Source organism: Bufo gargarizans, chromosome 8 (assembly GCF_014858855.1).
Source record: "Bufo gargarizans isolate SCDJY-AF-19 chromosome 8, ASM1485885v1, whole genome shotgun sequence".
Lineage (NCBI taxonomy): Eukaryota > Metazoa > Chordata > Amphibia > Anura > Bufonidae > Bufo > Bufo gargarizans.
Genome location: NC_058087.1, coordinates 339,815 through 360,413, shown reverse-complemented (window position 1 = coordinate 360,413; position 20,599 = coordinate 339,815). Strand labels below are relative to the sequence as shown.

Below are 20,599 nucleotides of genomic sequence, written 5' to 3'. Positions count from 1 at the left end.
GCCTCACCATTCATTTCCCTATTTACATCCTTATTTGTAACAATGTCCTCATTCATACTCTCATTCATACTCTCATTCATACTCTCATTCATACTCTCATTCATACTCTCATTCATACTCTCATTTGCGTCTCCTCCTAAGTTACCACTCGCAACATCTTTTACCTTGCTTATAATCCCATCGCTCTTCACTCCCCTCAGACTGGTCGGGTTCCCTAGAGAAGTACTGGCGTCATTGGGGGCAGGGTTTGAAGGGCCCCCCATTTCAGGAACTGCAGAGGATTTCTTATCCCCCACACCCCTCACCCTCTCTGCAGCCCGCACAGTCCCTGAAGATTCTGCAACCTCCATAGACTTTAATGGTTTCTTTACTGTTTTTTTTATAAACCTTCCAGATTTTGCTCTGGCCCTTTCAACTGTCTTTTTCTGAGCCTTGTCCGCAGCCATTCCATCCTTCAGCTTGTCCGCAACACTGTCAGGGTTTTAACCCTGTCTGCTCCTGTGTTCTTCTTTCCACTGCAGGAAAGGGGGGACACCTTCTGCCACCATCTCAGATTCATTCTCCCGTGCTGTTTGGCCCGATTCCACTACAGGAACCGGGCTGGGCTCAGCAATGGGTTCAGAAGGCACAAAACGTAATACTTCTTCTTTTATGATTTTTCTTTTACTTTTCTCTTACCACCTCGTCCTCCGGGACCTCCTCGTCACCGAAATACAATTTGCCCACCTGGGATTCCAGCTGCCTGATCTCCACCATTAGTCTCCCCCCAGACCTGCCTTCATCCCCAGAGGATGACATAACTGGTTCAGAGGGGTCCCCTTGGCCACCCGGTAATGAGTCCACCGCCACCTCCTTCACCTTCCTCTGGCTTCCGGACCGCAGCCCTAATGGACTGGAGCAGACATGCTTTCAAACAGAGAGTAATTTTTGAATTTTTCAATAAACGGCCCTCTATTTTTCACTATAGAGGCTCTCTTTTCCTCCAAAGTCGCAATCTCCTCCTCCAGCTTCTCCAGCCTGGAGGAGAGGACCGCTCTTTTACTTCTTGGTAACATGTCCTGAACTTTCACATTCTTATACTCCAATTTAAGTTGTTTTAATTGCTCCTTTACCTCCACATACTGGTCTAAAAAATACAAGCAATCCAACATGCACGATCACATCTGGCGCTCCCAGGACGCCGGCACATAGCTCCGCAGTGGGGTCTTTTTTTAACGTGTCCGCTGCTGACAATAGTGATTCCATCTGCAGCCTGTGCTGTCAACGCATAAGTCGTGTTAAGCCCAACACTCACCTAGGGACGACCGTCTTAAGAAGGCACCTGGCCTCTCATAACCGAGCCCAGTGGGAGCAACGCCGTCAGAACCCACAAAGCCACACTCCCGGCGCTCCACGTCCTGCCTCTTTTCCTTCTTGTCCCATTTGTCCTCCACTCCACCTTCCACTGTGCTGTTGTCGCGTTCATCTGGCTTCCGTGGCCCAAATGTTCGAGTGTAAAAACATGATGATGCCGGATAACCCTCTTGCCCACCCGGCGACTGACTGCTGGTTTGTCAGAACTGCTAGCACGACAACTACTGCCATATTAAATTTGTGGATTCGGAGGCCTTTAGAAAATTTGTGGCCATTGGCACACCGCAATGGAAGGTACCCGGAAGGGCATCCCGGAGCTATATGTCCACATTCAGCGGCAAGTGAATGCATCTCTGGCACACAGTGTCTGTGCCAAGATACATCTGACCTCAGACACCTGGTCTAGCAAACACGGGCAGGGAAGGTACATAACTTTTACTGCCAACTGGGTGTAACCCGTGGCACCCGTGTGGATTTGGTGTTACCGTCACGGATTGCATGCAGGCCTGCCTCTTCTTCTCCTCCTACTCCATCCTCTGTCTCCTCCTCAGCTGACTCCTCCTTTTCTACTGCTACTGCCTCTTCCGCTGTGCCCCCCCCCCCCAAGCTCTCCAGAACCTTTTCGACGTGCCAGGTGAGACGTTGCAATGGTGTGCTTTGGATGATGTGCCTGGAAGCCAAGAGCCACACCGGTCCTGCACTGCTTTCAGCTCTGCGGTCACAGATCGATCAGTGGCTAACCCCGCTCAATTTGACAGTTGGTAAAGTGGTGTGCGACAACGGTGCCAATCTGCTGAGCGCGCTGAAACAGGCCAAAATGACACGTGTCCTGAACTTAGTCGTGCAGCGATTCGTTGCCAAATACCCCGGGTCCAGGATGTTTTGCAGCAGGCCAGGAAAATCTCTGGCCATTTTAGAAGATCTTACACGGCCATGGCTCGCCTTGCTGACGTTCAGCGGCGACACCACCTGCCCGTCAGACGTCTGATTTGTGACAGCGCTGGAACTCCACCTTGTATATGTTTGATAGGCTGCTCCAGCAGAAACGTGCAGTTAACGGCTACCTGTGCGAACTCTGCGGCAGGACAGGTTCTAGGGAGCTTGTTTTTTTTTACCCGCCAGTGGCTGCTCATGAGCGACGCATGCAGACTTCTGTGCCCATTTGATGAGATCACCAAACTGGTCAGTTGCAGCCAGTGCGCCCTAAGTGACATCGTACCTTACGCCTTCTTTCTGGAGCGTGCATTGCGTTGTGTCATTGATCAAGCCGTTGAGGAGCAGGAAGATGAGGAAGTCGCAATGCTTGATTAAATCCCGGGGGGGCTACTCCATCTGAGACAAGTCAGCAGGAGTCTGAAGAGGAGTCAGAGGAGGATGGTGCCTGGGAGAGGAGGAGCAAGAAGAGCAGGCTTTAAACTTTTCTGGGATCCCCGGTGTTGTCCATGGCTGGGGGGAAGAGACCGAGAACGACATTATCCTGGACAATAAGCAGGAGCCAGGGCGCTTCACCGCTTTCAGTTTAGTGCAAATGGGGGCCTTCATGCTCCAGTGTTTGAAGAGGGACCCCCGTATAAAAAGCATAAAGGGCAAGGACCAGTTCTCGGTGGCAACGTACTTAGACCACCAGTACAAACACAAAATGGCGGACATGTTACCACCATCACAGAGGGCTGTCAGAATGCAGCATTTCCAGGTCTTGCTTTGAGAAATGCTTCATTCTGCTTTTGTGGGCGCTGGGAGAGGAATTTCCACTCACAGAGAAACAGGTACGGGTACCAACTCATTGAGAGCCGCCCTCTGGATCCAGCCTCAGGGAACGCCTAGACCGACAGGTGTCCGACTACATCGGGTTAATGGCCGATGTGGACAATCTGAGAAATGAGGAACCCCTGGACTACTGGGTGGGCAGGCTTGACCTGTGGCCAGAGCTGGCACAATTTGCCATGGAACTGTTGGCTTGTCCAGTGTCCTGTCCAAAAGAACGTTCAACGCAGCAGGGGGTATCGTGACCTTTAGGCGCACTTGCCTACCTCACATTTCTAAAAATGAATGAGGATTGGCTCTCGGAGGAATTCAACACCTGTGACGACCACGTTTAATTGAATTTCCTCATGCCAGCCCACAAATATCCGCCACCACACAGTATAAATATTGGTCCCTGTCTTAGGTAAATACAGCGGCAATAAGTCGTTTTCTATCAGTTGAATGCCTCATGTTTTGGGCCTCAGAGGAATTGAACACCTGTGACGACCACGTGTTTCAACTATTATCATTAGGGTTTTTTTTTTTTCAAGAGAGGGGATTTCGTTAGCCATGTTTTTACTAATTTTATATTTTTAGTTCTTTTAAACATATGTATTTGACCTGTGTTACGACACTCACCGCCAGGTAGATGACGCCGCTGGTTAGTGAATACGCCCCTTTCTCCAGGAATGCAGTTTTTAATCCAGCCGATCATTAAACCCCCGAATGGAGCATAAGAACGTGGCAACTCCCGATCAGCAATTCAGTCGAACTCCTTCCACAGCTAGCAATATACGAAAGCGCTGTCCCAATAATAAATCCCTCCATAAACGAGACCAAGCTCCGTCTTGAAAGTCAAACAGGGAATGCTTTATTGAGGGCTACCCGCCCATTGTTATGCAGGTCCCCATCTGGTGGACACGTCCCTAGGGGCCCAGAATGGAGACTGGGACACAGGACAGACATGCAGCACTACAGAGACAATACATCCCCACAATGCATTATGGTTTCCTCCTCTCTGCCCTGGAGACACCCGAGGAATAATCCAATTATCTCTCAGGACAGAGGGAGATCACCAATACACATGTGGGGACAACAGAACAGACATCACCATTTACACACACAATGTCACAACCCTTTTCAATACACAGACATTTAGCATCCCACAATGGCACGAATTAGACCAGCAATATAGGTCTATACAGATGGATCTGTCACACGGCTCCCCCCTTGTGGGACACTCCGGCAGACCCGGCTTGACCCTTTGGCGGGTCAACTTGGGGATGACCGGACTAGGAGGTAGCAAGAACGTCGGTTTGCCGGGACAATCCATCTGCATTCCCATTCTGCTTACCGGGTCGGTAGCTGATGGTGAAGTTATACGGTTGTAAAGCTAAACTCCACCGCAGCAGTCTCCCATTGTCTCCTGAGACCCGGTTAAGCCAGACAAGGGGATTGTGGTCCGTCACAAGGGAAAATTCCTGTCCATACAAATAAGGACTTAACTTTTTCAATGCCCAGACCAGGGCCAAGCATTCCTTCTCCACTGCCGCATAACTCACTTCTCGGGGTAACAGCTTTCTACTGAGATATGCGACAGGGTGCTCTCCTCCATCTTCCCCGACCTGGCTCAGCACAGCCCCCAGTCCATACATGGAAGCATCTGTATGGACGAGAAAACGTTTGTTAGGGACTGGGGCAGCCAGGACAGGGGCATTTACAAGAGCCTGTTTGAGTGCTTGAAACGCAGCTTCACAAGCCGGAGACCACAGGACCTGCTTAGGGAGATTTTTCTTGGTCAGGTCAGTCAGGGGCTTAGCAATAGTGCTGTAGTCTGGGACAAAGCGTCTATCATACCCTGCTGTCCCTAGGAAGGCTAACACCTGGGTCTTAGTGATAGGTGTGGGCCAGTTAGCTACTGCCTCTATCTTAGCCGGCTCCGGTCTCTGGCTCCCACACCCCACTCTGTGACCCAGGTATTGCACTTCAGCCATGCCTAGATGGCACTTCTCTGGCTTCAATGTCAGGCCAGCAGCACAAATTTTGTCCAAAACTACCCCTACATGTACTAGGTGTTCCTCCCAGGACCCACTGTAGATCGCAATGTCATCCAGGTATGCACAAGCAAATTCCTGGAATCCATCAAGAAGTCTATCCACCATACGCTGAAAGGTAGCCGGGGCATTCTTCATCCCAAATGGCATGACCTTAAATTGGTACAAGCCAAATGGGGTGACGAAGGCCGACTTGGGGATAGCATCCTCGGCCAGGGGGATCTGCCAATAACCTTTACACAGGTCTATGGTCGTCAGATAGCGTCCCCTGGCAATACGATCTAATAATTCGTCTACCCGGGGCATCGGGTAGGCGTCAGTGGTGGTCCGCTCGTTGAGCCGCCTGTAGTCTACACAGAACCGGGTGGTCCCATCTTTCTTAGGCACCAGGACTACAGGCGAAGCCCAAGGGCTATCGGAGTGTTCGATGACCCCAAGCTGGGTCATCTCCTGTATCTCCTTCCGCATTCCTTCTCGGACTGCTTCAGGGATACGGTATGGGGGCTGTCGTAGAGGGTTCTGTCCAGGGGTCTCTACCTTATGTACAGCTAGGGTAGTGTAGCCAGGCTCTTGGGAGAACGTCGCCTGCTTCTCCCACAGAAGCTGTCTTGCCTGCCCCTTCTCTGTGGGGCTTAATCTATCCCCTAGCTGTACAAGACTAGTAAGGTCAGTCTGGGAGTCCCTCTCTAACAAATCGGGTAAGGGTAAACTCTCTCTATCGTCTGCAGCAGGGGCACATACTGCAGCGACATCCTCCGGTCTCTCCTGATACTCCTTTAGCATGTTTACATGAAAGGATCGCTGGATCCTTTCATCTGAACAGCTGGCTATAAGGTAGGTAGTATCACACACCTGAGCTACCACCTTATACGGGCCCTGCCAAGATGCTTGCATCTTGTTCGCTTTCACAGGTTTGAGCACTAGCACTTTCTTCCCAACCTGGAAGACTCGCTGCCGGGCACCCCGATCGTACCATCTCTTCTGTCTCCCCTGGGCCACCTGGAGATTCTCTCTTACCATCAGGGACAGTTTCTCCATGCGGTCCCGGAGTTCCAGGACATACGGTACTATGGGGGTCCCTTCCTGCTCTGTCTCCCCCTCCCAGTGGCCTCTAATGAGATCTAGGGGTCCGCGGACCCTCCTCCCATAGAGCAACTCAAAGGGGGAGAACCCAGTAGATTCCTGGGGCACCTCTCTAAGAAAACAACAGATGAGGCAGGAATCGCTCCCAGTCTCTGCAAGTGTCAGAAAAGGTCCTCAACATCTGTTTGAGGGTGCCATTAAATCGCTCGCAGAGGCCGTTAGTCTGTGGATGGTACGGGGAACTAAGTATCGGTTTAATGCCGCACACCCTCCACAGTTGCTGGGTGAGCACAGCGGTAAATTGGGTTCCCTGGTCAGAGAGAATCTCCTTAGGGAACCCGACCCTAGTAAAAATCCTAACCAGGGCATCAGCAACTGTCTCTGCCTCTATATTAGACAGCGCTGCTGCCTCTGGATAGCGAGTGGCATAGTCCACCACGGTGAGAATATACTTCTTACCGGATGGACTAGCCCTGGCCAGTGGACCCACAATGTCAACGGCTATGCGGGCAAAGGGCTCCCCAATGATAGGCATAGACATAAGCCTAGCTCTTGGGTGGTCCCCCCGCTTTCCTACCCGTTGACAAGTGTCACACGTACTACAATGTATCCGCACAGCCTGATTAAAATTTGGCCAAAAGAAGTTCTGCATGATCCTATAGGCTGTGCGGCGGGACCCTAGATGTCCGGCTAATGGAACGTCATGCCCTATCCGCAGAATCTCCTGCCGGTATTTTGCGGGCACCACCAGCTGTCGATTCGGCGGATGGGCAACACTTTTCTGGGACGGTTTAGGGATCCTATATAACCTGTCCCCCACCCATTCATACCGCTCCCCATCTACTCCTTCCTCTCCAGTATCTGCTCTGTCTCTATACTTCTGGAGAGTCGGATCTGCCTGAGTTTCCCTCCCGAACTCCTCTGGGGAATCCCAGCTAGCAAAGGTCTGTCCTAGGGTATCAGTCGGGAAATCGGGTCTTACCTGGGTCTCGGCGGCAGGTGGGCTGGTTCCAGCAACACGGGTCTGGGCCCGGGTAGTCACTGGGTGGACATCAGCAGGTCCCATTGGAGCATAAGCAGAAACCAAAGGGGCCAGGTCATTCCCGAGCAAGACATCAGCAGGCAAGTCTTTCATAACCCCCACATTCACATGTCCAGAGCCCACTCCCCAATCCAAATGAACCCGGGCAACAGGTAGACGGAACACGGCGCCTCCTGCTACCCTCACTGCCACAGTATTTCCAGTGTGTTGGTGTTCCGAAACAAGGTTCTTTTGGAGCAGGGTCATAGTGGCCCCGGTGTCTCTCAGACCAGTGACCACTTTGCCATTTAGTCTAACGGTCTGCTTGTGCTGCTGCCGGTTATCCTGCTGGGCGGCTTGTACTGGATCCGCCTCATGTAGTATACCCCAAAATTCCTCCTGCTCAAGACAGTGAGCGTAAGGCTGGGATGGATGCTGATTTCCGCCGGCTGGTTTTCTCCACGACTGCGCTGGGTTGGTATTGTTCAATGGGCACTCCGGTCTCTTGTGCCCCAACTGTTTGCACCCATAGCACCGGATAGGCTGAGAGTAATCCCGGGCGTTGAACCGAGCTGGCTGAACATAATTGTTCGCTGGTGGTATTGTGGGGGTGCGTTGCGCTGGGGGGTGATACACAGTAGTGGTTGGAGGTGCTGCCGGTTTGTACTCCACTCGGGTAGGGACCTTGGCTGCTGTCTGGTCTAGCCTTCGTGCATCTGTGTATTCATCGGCCAGACGAGCAGCTTCAGGTAAGGTAGCGGGTTTGCCGTCCCTAACCCACTCTCTGACTCCTGCAGGTAACCGATCAAAGCAGTGCTCCAACAAAAATACTTGCAGCACCTCTTCCCCAGTTACCGCTTGGCACCCTGCCATCCAGTGGGCTGCGGTGCGGTGTACCCTGCATGCCCACTCCACATAAGAATCGCCAGCCTGCTTGTTAGTGTCCCGGAATCGCCGCCGATACGCCTCAGGGGTGACAGCGTATCTGGCCAAAAGGGCATCTTTTACTGCCCGGTAACTTGTAAGTTCCTCCTCTGGGATGGCCCGAAAAGCCTCACTGGCCCGGCCAGATAATTTCCCAGAAAGGATAGTGACCCATTCCTCTGCGGGTACCTGGTGTAAGGCACACTGCCTTTCAAAATCGGCCAGGAACCCGTCAATCTCTCCCTCCGCTTCCACAAAATGTCTAAATGCAGCAAAAGGTACCTTTCTCCTTCCATTATTATTATGGGGTACCTCTGCTGCTGCAGCTCCTCTTCCCTGGAGCGCCTGTTGTGCTGCTACTGTTGCTTGCACCTGGACCACAATATCTGCTGCAGGGTTGGGGCCAAAGTGTGCCAGCCTTATCTGGACTGCCCGGTTAAATTGTACCTCCTCGGGTGTTAAATCCAGTATGCCAGGCCCATTAGCTCTCTCCGTTCCCTGTGCTGCATCCATCTCCAATAATATAGAAATAATCTCTCTCTTCTTGAGATTACTCGCTGATCGTCCTCTGCGTTCCAATATATCTTTAAGGGTAGCACGCCTTAATTCCTCATACTGCATTTCCACCCTGGGATTTGTAGCTGGCCTTCTGGGCGGTGGGACTCATCCCGTTGCTTGCCACGAATTGTTACGACACTCACCGCCAGGTAGATGACGCCGCTGGTTAGTGAATAAGCCCCTTTCTCCAGGAATGCAGTTTTTAATCCAGCCGATCATCAAACCCCCGAATGGAGCATAAGAACGTGGCAACTCCCGATCAGCAATTCAGTCGAACTCCTTCCACAGCTAGCAATATACGAAAGCGCTGTCCCAATAATAAATCCCTCCATAAACGAGACCAAGCTCCGTCTTGAAAGTCAAACAGGGAATGCTTTATTGAGGGCTACTCGCCCGTATTTATGCAGGTCCCCATCTGGTGGACGCGCCCCTAGGGGCCCAGAATGGAGACTGGGACACAGGACAGACATCCCCACAATGCATTATTGTTTTCTCCTCTCTGCCCTGGCGACACCCGAGGAGCAATCCAATTATCTCTCAAGACAGAGGGAAATCACCAATACACATGTGGGGACAACAGAACAGACATCACCATTTACACAGACAATGTCACAACCCTTTTCAATACACAGACATTTAGCGTCCCACAATGGCACAAATTAGACCAGCAATATAGGTCTATACAGATGGATCTGTCACAACCTGTATTTGTACAGGCCTTCAGTAAAATGTATATCCTTTGACCATCTAATAGACCTCCAGCCACATACTTACTCGTTCTTTTATGTACGCTGAATGCATAATTTTTGGGGCCTGTAGTCCACTGGCCTACTGGAAAATTGATATCCAATGACCGTGTAATCTACCTTCATCCACATACTTACGTGTTCTTTTATGTACACTGAATGAATAATTGCTGCGGCCTCATGGGAATTCAACACCAGTGACAACCACGTGTTATCGAATTTCAGTTATTATTAGGTATTTTTTTCAAGAGGGGGGATTTTGTTAGCCATGTTTTTAATCCAATTTTATATTTTTTTGTTCTTCTAAACATATTTATTTGCCCTGTATTTGTATTGACCTGCAGTAAAATGGATATCCATTGACCGTGTAATATACCTCCGGCCACATAATCACTTGATCTTTTCTGTCATGTGAATGCCTAATGTTTGGCACCTGTAGTCTAGTGGTCTACAGTAAAATTTGTATCCATTGAACGCATAATGTACCTCAAGTCACATGATCAGAATTTCTTTTATGTCAGGTGAATACATAATTTTTAAGGCCTGTACCTAAAATAACATTTTTCTAGGCTCCAACAGAGCACATTTTAGAGAATTTCCCTTTAAGACGCATTAAAATGTCCCCTGATTAAGATACATATTTTTTGTTGGAATTTTTGTCATTGATCCATGTATGTCACTGTCCATGTTGTGGAACTATTTGTGCACTTCTACTAAGTATTTGGTGGCTGCAAATATGAGCTGAAGGTTTTTCAGGTTCGCCTGCAATATAAAGTGAATAGGGTCCGCCGCGAACTTGCGGTTCGCGAACATTTGATCGTGTTCGCATAATCGCATTCGCGAATCGGCCAATGTTCGTCCATCACTACCAGTGTATATATATATATAGAGTTGCAAGAAAAAGTATGTGAACCCTTTGGAATGATATGGATTCTGAGAGGGAAGAGTGCAAGGGAAGGAGCAATATACGAGAGGTAAGAGTGCAAGGGAAAGAGCAATGTACGAGAGGGAAAAGTGTAAGGGAAGAGCAATGTAGGAGAGGGAAGAGTGCAAGGGAAGGAGCAATGTACAAGAGGGAAAAGTGTCAGGGAAGAGCGCAAGGGAAGGAGCAACGTGTGAGAGGGAAGAGTGCAAGGGAAGGAGCAATATACGAGAGGTAAGAGTGCAAGGGAAAGAGCAATGTACGAGAGGGAAAAGTGCAAGGGAAGAGCGCAAGGGAAGGAGCAACGTGTGAGAGGGAAGAGTGCAAGGGAAGGAGCAATGTAGGAGAGGAAAGAGTGCAAGGCAATTAGCAACATACGAGAGTGAGAAGTGCAAGGGAAGGAGCAACGTGTGAGAGGGAAGAGTGCAAGGGAAGGAGCGATGTAGGAGAGGAAAGAGTGCAAGGCAATTAGCAACATACGAGAGTGAGAAGTGCAAGGGAAGGAGCAACGTGTGAGAGGGAAGAGTGCAAGGGAAGGAGCGATGTAAGAGAGGAAAGAGTGCAAGGCAATTAGCAACATATGAGAGTGAGAAGTGCAAGGGAAGGAGCAATGTACGAGAGGGAAAAGTGTAAGGGAAGAGCAATGTAGGAGAGGGAAGAGTGCAAGGGAAGGAGCAATATATGAGAGGTAAGAGTGCAAGGGAAAGAGCAATGTACGAGAGGGAAAAGTGTCAGGGAAGAGCGCAAGGGAAGGAGCAACGTGTGAGAGGGAAGAGTGCAAGGGAAGGAGCAACGTGTGAGAGGGAAGAGTGCAAGGGAAGGAGCGATGTACGAGAGGGAAAAGTGTCAGGGAAGAGCGCAAGGGAAGGAGCAACGTGTGAGAGGGAAGAGTGCAAGGGAAGGAGCGATGTAGGAGAGGAAAGAGTGCAAGGCAATTAGCAACATACGAGAGTGAGAAGTGCAAGGGAAGGAGCAACGTGTGAGAGGGAAGAGTGCAAGGGAAGGAGCGATGTAGGAGAGGAAAGAGTGCAAGGCAATTAGCAACATACGAGAGTGAGAAGTGCAAGGGAAGGAGCAACGTGTGAGAGGGAAGAGTGCAAGGGAAGGAGCGATGTAGGAGAGGAAAGAGTGCAAGGCAATTAGCAACATACGAGAGTGAGAAGTGCAAGGGAAGGAGCAATGTACAAGAGGGAAGAGTGCAAGGGAAGGAGCCACGTACGAGAGAGAAGAGTGAAAGGGAAGGAGTGACACATGGAAATCAGCAATATATGGGAATGAATGTGACATGAGGAGTAACAGCTGGGAAGGAGCAATACGTGGAACGGAGTGTGATGTGAGAAGGGTCGGTGCATGGAAGGAGCAACACTTGTGGGGGGGTTAGTGCATGGGAAGGAATAATGACTGGGAAGCAGCTCCTACTATAGTTCAGGACTCGTCAGGTCCATATAGTGGACATTCAGTGTTGCCCTCTGTCACATTAGTCTGGATTAGTCAGATCAGTAGACTGTTGGCTTTGGTTGAACCCATCATGTCAGGTTGAGATCTGCTTTGTGTCTTGGACTTGTTTCTATGTTTGGCATCTTCAGACCTGGTGCTTGGGTGTCCGGATTGATTTGATTCTTTTCTGCAGAGATTTTTGCTGCTGATGCATTGGCTGATAGGCGTCCATTGTGTGTCCTCTGTGCGGCCAATTATCTCAGGGCTACTGAGAGCCGCGGGTGCCAGACTCTTATTATGTGTCTTCAGAAGAGTCAGGGATGAACTTTTCACATTCTCCACATTGGGTTCTTTGTTCTTCTTACTTTGAATCTTCTCTGCTTTGACCTCCAGCTTCCTGTCAGTAAGAAACAATGGTGGCTCCCGTGTCGTGTCTCATCTCTGAGCTGCATGCTGCTGTCAATGCCTGTAGTAATGATGGAGGAGACGAGAGATGCTTAGATTGAGGGATTTATTTGCTCCATCTCTTTAGAAGGCCTGCTGGTGTCTTGAGGCATCTTGTAGACTGAGTGCTGAGCTCAGAGTCATGGAGGGGACACAGAGCAGCAATCTCATCTACTCCTCTATCAGCGTAGCCAGAAGATTGCTCCATGAATAGAAGACAGCAGTCACAGTTGGCATCTCTGTCCCTGGGTGCGAAGGTATCTAGAGGTGGGCAGCCAGGAGAGAACTAGTAATGGTGACATGGTGGATACAAATGCATTCATCCATCTGGTGGCGCTGGACACCGTATAGTCAGGGCATTATAACGGTCAGATCTGATGACATAGCTGTGAAACACTATATTATATCCTAACCCTGCGATCTCGAGTGGACACACGGCAGTCTGGAGCGGCAGCTGTCTCCTCCGAATACCCAGAGTGATTACTGCCCTTCTGCATCTGTCTCCTCCAGATACCCGGACTGGTGCCTGCCCTTTCACAGATTTCTCCTCCATCTTATTGTCCCCCTGAACCATATACTGAAACAACAAACCAGAATCTATAATACACACTGCAGTGTTGGGGTGCAGTGAGATGGACAGCAGTGGTGGGAGCAGTGAGATGGACAGCAGTAGTGGGGTGCGGCGAGATGGTCAGCAGTGATGGGGGAGAATGAGATGGACAGCCGTGGTGGGGTGCAGTGAGATGGACAGCAGTGGTGGGGGCAGTGAGATGGACAGCAGTAGTGGGGTGCGGCAAGATGGTCAGCAGTGATGAGGGAGAATGAGATGGACAGCCGTGGTGGGTGCAGCGAGATGGACAGCCGTGGTGGGTGCAGCGAGATGGACAGCCGTGGTGGGGTGCAGTGAGATGGTCAGCAGTGGTGGGGTGCAGTGAGATGGATAGCAGTAGTGGGGTGCAGTGAGATGGTAAGCAGTGGTTGGGTGCAGTGAGATGGATAGCAGTAGTGGGGACAGCGAGATGGTCAGCAGTGGTGGGGTGCAGTGAGATGGATAACAGTGGTGGGGTGCAGTGAGATGGACAGCAGCAAGATGGTCAGCAGTAGTGGGGTGCAGCAAGATGGTCAACAGTGGTGGGGTGCAGTGAGATGGTCAGCAGTGGTGGGGTGCAGCGAGATGGTCAGCAGTGATGGGGGCAGCGAGATGGACAGACTTGGTGGGGGCAGCGAGATGGACAGCCGTGCTGGGGGCTGTGAGATGGACAGCCGTGGTGGGGGCAGCGAGATGGACAGCAGTGGTAGGGGCAGCGAGATGGACAGCAGTGGTAGGGGCAGCGAGATGGACAGCAGTGGTAGGGGCAGCGAGATGGACAGCAGTGGTAGGGGCAGCGAGATGGACAGCAGTGGTGGGGGCAGTGAGATGGACAGCAGTAAGATGGTCAGCAGTAGTGGGGTGCAGCAAGATGGTCAGCAGTGGTGGGGTGCAGTGAGATGGTCAGCAGTGGTGGGGTTCAGCGAGATGGTCAGCAGTGATGGGGGCAGCGAGATGGACAGACTTGGTGGGGGCAGCGAGATGGACAGCCGTGCTGGGGGCTGTGAGATGGACAGCCGTGGTGGGGGCAGCGAGATGGACAGCAGTGGTAGGGGCAGCGAGATGGACAGCAGTGGTGGGGGCAGTGAGATGGACAGCAGTGGTGGGAGCAGCGACATGGACAGCAGTGGAGTGGGGGAAAGAAATGCACAGCAGTGATAAGGGGCAGCGAGATGGACAGCAGTGGTGGGGTGCAGTGAGATGTTCAGCAGTGATGGGTGGAATAAGATTGACAGTAGTTGAGGTCAGCATGCTGCAGAACATTTTTCTAGTTTTTGGGATCACATAAATTTTACTTCTCGGTAAGAGACACAAAAGTAGGATGATAGTGTTGATGATGGTGGTGGTGGTGGTGATGATGATGATGATGGTGATGATGATGATAGTGTTGATAGTGAGACAAAGAGAGTCATTTATCAAACTGGTGTAAAGAACCGGCTGAGCTGCCCATAGCAACCAATCAGATTCCTCCTTTCATTTTCCAAAGGAGCTGTCCAAAATGAAAGGTGGACTCTGGTTGCTATGGGCAACTAAGCCACTACTACTTTACACCAGTTTGATAAATGACCCCCGAAGTGTTGATGGAACAGCACCAACAAAGCCAGAAGAATGTACACAGACAGAAACCTGTAACATAGTAAAGTGACAGTCCACAGAATATGGAATTTGGCCATCATCCACTGGAAAAATACAACTACACAGGGAGCATTAAAGCTCCGGGTACTTGAGTGTCCTTCTGAAGTGCTGACAAAAGCTCCCTCGCCACTAGGGCCTACCTCCGGCTCCCCTCGCCACTAGGGCCTACCTCCGGCTCCCCTCGCCACTAGGGCCTACCTCCGGCTCCCCTCGCCACTAGGGCCTACCTCCGGCTCCCCTCGCCACTAGGGCCTACCTCCGGCTCCCCTCGCCACTAGGGCCTACCTCCGGCTCCCCTCGCCACTAGGGCCTACCTCCGGCTCCCCTCGCCACTAGGGCCTACCTCCTGTTCCCCCCTCGCCACTAGGGCCTACCTCCTTCCTCCCTCGCCACTAGGGCCTACCTCCGGCTCCCCTCGCCACTAGGGCCTACCTCCGGCTCCCCTCGCCACTAGGGCCTACCTCCGGCTCCCCTCGCCACTAGGGCCTACCTCCGGCTCCCCTCGCCACTAGGGCCTACCTCCGGCTCCCCTCGCCACTAGGGCCTACCTCCGGCTCCCCTCGCCACTAGGGCCTACCTCCGGCTCCCCTCGCCACTAGGGCCTACCTCCGGCTCCCCTCTCCACTAGGGCCTACCTCCGGCTCCCCTCGCCACTAGGGCCTACCTCCGGCTCCCCTCGCCACTAGGGCCTACTTCCTGCCCCCCCTGCCATTTGGGCCTACCTCTGGCTCCCCTCGCCACTTGACTTGGTTCTACTGTGGGATGTCATGCCGGCCGCTGTCTGAGTCATCCTGTGACATGACTTTATTTTGTGGGCTGTGACTTGGCTCTACTATGTTGACTGTGACGTGGTTCTTCTCTGTGAGCTGTGATGTGGCTCTAGGTTGTGGAATGTGACTGTGCTCTACTGTGTGGACTATGATGTAGCACTTTGGGTCCGGTGACATGGCTCTATGCTGTGACCTGGATATTCTCTGTGGTGTATCATGTGGCTCTACTCCATGGTCTGTGAGGTGGTTCTTCTCCATGGGATTTCACTTCTCTCGCCTGTGGGCGATGACGTGGCTCTCGCCTGTGGGCGATGACGTGGCTCTCGCCTGTGGGCGGTGACGTGGCTCTCGCCTGTGGGCTGTGACGTGGCTCTCACCTGTGGGCTGTGACGTGGCTCTCGCCTGTGTGCTGTGACGTGGCTCTCGCCTGTGACGTGGCTCTGCGCAGGCTCCTTCTCTTGTGGCTGTTTCATGGTGCTATGCTTGTCTACTGCCTTGGTGTCTGTGGAAATCTTCCATGTAAACTTCTGGGTGCGCAGTGAACAGCGGATCGCTCCCGTCTTCTGCCATTGCTTGTGTAGAATGGGTGACCTGTGTAGGGGAACACCAGCCAATCAGGGGTGAACTTGGGCAAACATGTCTGACTCCACGGCAGGTGGGCATTTGGGTGGTACTGGGACCTCTGAGCCCTCAGCACACTCTGTGGTCAGTAGTGATAATAGGGCCTGACGTTTAACTCCATTCAGCTTTAGTAACTGGAAGCATCATGCAGTGTAGGTTAAAGGCCTCATAAAGGGCCGCTGGGGCAGTGCAGGGCCTCATACATGAGATGTGCCACTAACACTACTGTATCTGCTTTGTGTCTAGGAGATGGCAAGCAGCAGCCCCACGCAGAAGAACTGGAAGGGCATCGCCATTGCACTGCTGGTCATTCTGGTCGTCTGCTCCTTGATCACCATGTCCGTAATCCTGCTTACTCCAGGTGAGCACTGGACTGTAATACACGTATACCGTCCACCGTCTGCTCTAGATGTGGTCAAAGACAATGCAGGGGCAGGATGGGGTCTGCACAGCTGCCAGGACTCAAAATCCCCATCAAGCCATAGAAATGTGGAAATCCACAGTGGAAACCTGCAGCACAGGCGCCAGGAAGGCAGAACTCTACCCACCGTGTAATACAGAGAACAGGAGCTGTGCGGAACTGATTGGTGGCACTGCGGAGTGTCAAATACACATACCGCCACCTCATGCAGACGACTAGTAATGATGTCATATAGAAATATACTGCCACCTCATTACTGGTCGTCTATATATCAGAATGTCATATAGAAATACACCGCCACCTCATGATATATAGACATTCGTTTCTATCCACCTCAGTCTGGCCGTGGCCTCCTCACCGACACACTTTTTCACTACTGGCCATATGTTTTCTTTGGTCGCCGCTCCATTATTCTCACCTTTTTGAAGAGGGCACTTCATAACTTTTTTCCCACCTATGGACAGCCAATACAGGACTTCCATGTGATGTTTTGTCTACTACTTCCTGTCCTGGATCGGTAACTTCCTCTTTGTCTGCACTCTTAGCAGTGTCTTGTGTGACTCTGTCAGACCATCTCGCTGACCAGAGGGGCCCCTGTAGTGACTCCATCCGAGCATCGCACTGATAAGTGCAGATATCTGTATCCAGGCCTTGAGAAAAATAAATTGGTTAGATTGTCATCCTAATTCTACACCTACTATTGTCATGAGGATTGCCCTACAGATAACATCTTACCCTCAAAGCAGCAGTAACCTTACAGGTCTCCACAGATGGAGTGGTGGTCTGTGGTTTCCACAGATGAAATGGTGGTCTGTGGTCTCCACAGATGGAGTGGTGGTCTGTGGTCTCCACAGATGGGATGGTGGTCTGTGGTCTCCACAGATGGAATGGTGGTCTGTGGTCTCCACAGATGGAGTGGTGGTCTGTGGTATCCACAGATGGAGTGGTGGTACTTCATCCATAAGTATCAATGGTCATTATAGCCAGAAGATGCGGATGTGTCCTGGCTTTATCAGAGGAAAGCAATCGACTTCTCACTACTAATCTTGATAAAAGACCGCCAAATGTCCTCATAGTGATGTGTATATATCCTCATAGTGATGTGTATATCCTCATAGTGATGTGTATATATCCTCATAGTGATGTGTATATCCTCATAGTGATGTGTATATATCCTCATAGTGATGTGTATATCCTCATAGTGATGTGTATATATCCTCATAGTGATGTGTATATATCTTCATAATGATGTGTATATATCCTCATAGTGATGTGTGTCTCCACTCCATCTGTGGAGACCACAGACCACCATTCCATCTGTGGAGACCACAGACCACCATTCCATCTGTGGAGACCACAGACCACCACTCCATCTGTGGAGACCACAGACCACCACTCCATCTGTGGAGACCACAGACCACCACTCCATCTGTGGAGACCACAGACCACCACTCCATCTGTGGAGACCACAGACCACCACTCCATCTGTGGAGACCACAGACCACCACTCCATCTGTGGAGACCACAGACCACCACTCCATCTGTGGAGACCACAGACCACCACTCCATCTGTGGAGACCACAGACCACCACTCCATCTGTGGAGACCACAGACCACCACTCCATCTGTGGAGACCACAGACCACCACTCCATCTGTGGAGACCTGTAAGGTTACTGCTGCTTTGAGCGGAAGATGTTATCTGTAGGGCAATCCTCACTATGAGGATATATACACATCACTATGAGGATATATACACATCACTATATATCCTTATAGTGATGTGTGTATATCCTCATAGTGATGTGTATATATCCTCATAGTGATGTGTATATCCTCATAGTGATGTGTATATATATATCCTCATAGTGATGTGTATATCCTCATAGTGATGTGTATATCCTCATAGTGATGTGTATATCCTCATAGTGATGTGTGTATATCCTCATAGTGATGTGTATATATATCCTCATAGTGATGTGTATATCCTCATAGTGATGTGTATATATCCTCATAGTGATGTGTGTATATCCTCATAGTGATGTATGTATATCCTCATAGTGATGTGTATATATATCCTCATAGTGATGTGTATATCCTCATAGTGATGTATATATATCCTCATAGTGATGTGTGTATATCCTCATAGTGATGTGTGTATATATCCTCATAGTGATGTGTGTATATCCTCATAGTGATGTGTATATCCTCATAGTGATGTGTGTATATCCTCATAGTGATGTGTATATATCCTCATAGTGATGTGTATATATCCTCATAGTGATGTGTATATCCTCATAGTGATGTGTATATATCCTCATAGTGATGTGTATATATCCTCATAGTGATGTGTATATATCCTCATAGTGATGTGTGTATATATCCTCATAGTGATGTGTGTATATATCCTCATAGTGATGTGTGTATATATCCTCATAGTGATGTGTATATATCCTCATAGTGATGTGTATATATCCTCATAGTGATGTGTATATATCCTCATAGTGATGTGTATATATATCCTCATAGTGATGTGTATATCCTCATAGTGATGTGTATATATCCTCATAGTGATGTGTATATCCTCATAGTGATGTGTATATCCTCATAGTGATGTGTATATATCCTCATAGTGATGTGTATATATCCTCATAGTGATGTGTATATCCTCATAGTGATGTGTGTATATCCTCATAGTGATGTGTATATATCCTCATAGTGATGTGTATATATCCTCATAGTGATGTGTATATATCCTCATAGTGATGTGTATATCCTCATAGTGATGTGTGTATATCCTCATAGTGATGTGTATATATCCTCATAGTGATGTGTATATATCCTCATAGTGATGTGTATATATATCCTCATAGTGATGTGTGTATATCCTCATAGTGATGTGTGTATATCCTCATAGTGATGTGTGTATATCCTCATAGTGATGTGTATATCCTCATAGTGATGTGTGTATCCTCATAGTGATGTGTGTATATCCTCATAGTGATGTGTGTATATCCTCATAGTGATGTGTATATCCTCATAGTGATGTGTGTATCCTCATAGTGATGTGTGTATATCCTCATAGTGATGTGTATATATCCTCATAGTGATGTGTGTATATCCTCATAGTGATGTGTATATATCCTCATAGTGATGTGTATATATCCTCATAGTGATGTGTATATATATCCTCATAGTGATGTGTGTATATCCTCATAGTGATGTGTGTATATCCTCATAGTGATGTGTATATATCCTCATAGTGATGTGTATATATCCTCATAGTGATGTGTATATATCCTCATAGTGATGTGTATATATATCCTCATAGTGATGTGTATATCCTCATAGTGATGTGTGTATATCCTCATAGTGATGTGTATATATCCTCTTAGTGATGTGTATATCCTCTTAGTGATGTGTATATCCTCATAGTGATGTGTATATATCCTCATAGTGATGTGTATATATCCTCATAGTGATGTGTATATATCCTCATAGTGATGTGTATATATCCTCATAGTGATGTGTATATATCCTCATAGTGATGTGTGTATATATCCTCTTAGTGATGTGTATATCCTCATAGTGATGTGTGTATATCCTCATAGTGATGTGTGTATATCCTCATAGTGATGTGTATATATCCTCATAGTGATGTGTATATATCCTCATAGTGATGTGTATATCCTCATAGTGATGTGTATATATCCTCATAGTGATGTGTATATATCCTCATAGTGATGTGTATATCCTCATAGTGATGTGTGTATATCCTCATAGTGATGTGTATATATCCTCTTAGTGATGTGTATATCCTCATAGTGATGTGTATATATCCTCATAGTGATGTGTATATCCTCATAGTGATGTGTATATATCCTCATAGTGATGTGTATATCCTCATAGTGATGTGTGTATATCCTCATAGTGATGTGTATATCCTCATAGTGATGTGTATATATCCTCATAGTGATGTGTATATATCCTCATAGTGATGTGTATATCCTCATAGTGATGTGTGTATATCCTCATAGTGATGTGTGTATATCCTCATAGTGATGTGTATATATCCTCATAGTGATGTGTATATATCCACATAGTGATGTGTATATATCCTCATAGTGATGTGTATATATCCTCATAGTGATGTGTATATATCCTCTTAGTGATGTGTATATCCTCATAGTGATGTGTATATATCCTCATAGTGATGTGTATATATCCTCATAGTGATGTGTATATATCCTCTTAGTGATGTGTATATCCTCATAGTGATG

The 20,599-nt window shown here is 49.1% G+C and overlaps 1 protein-coding gene across 1 annotated transcript in view; it reads left to right on the top strand.

Annotated features, from left to right (window-relative positions):
• The window catches only part of LOC122944616 (inactive dipeptidyl peptidase 10-like), a 50,236-nt gene that overhangs the window by 25,315 nt on the left and 4,322 nt on the right, over nucleotides 1-20,599 (top strand). Inside the window, exon 2 of the mRNA XM_044303077.1 lies at nucleotides 16,147-16,261. Within this exon, the coding sequence (XP_044159012.1) occupies nucleotides 16,147-16,261 (115 nt within the window). The remainder of the gene's footprint in view (nucleotides 1-16,146; nucleotides 16,262-20,599) is intronic.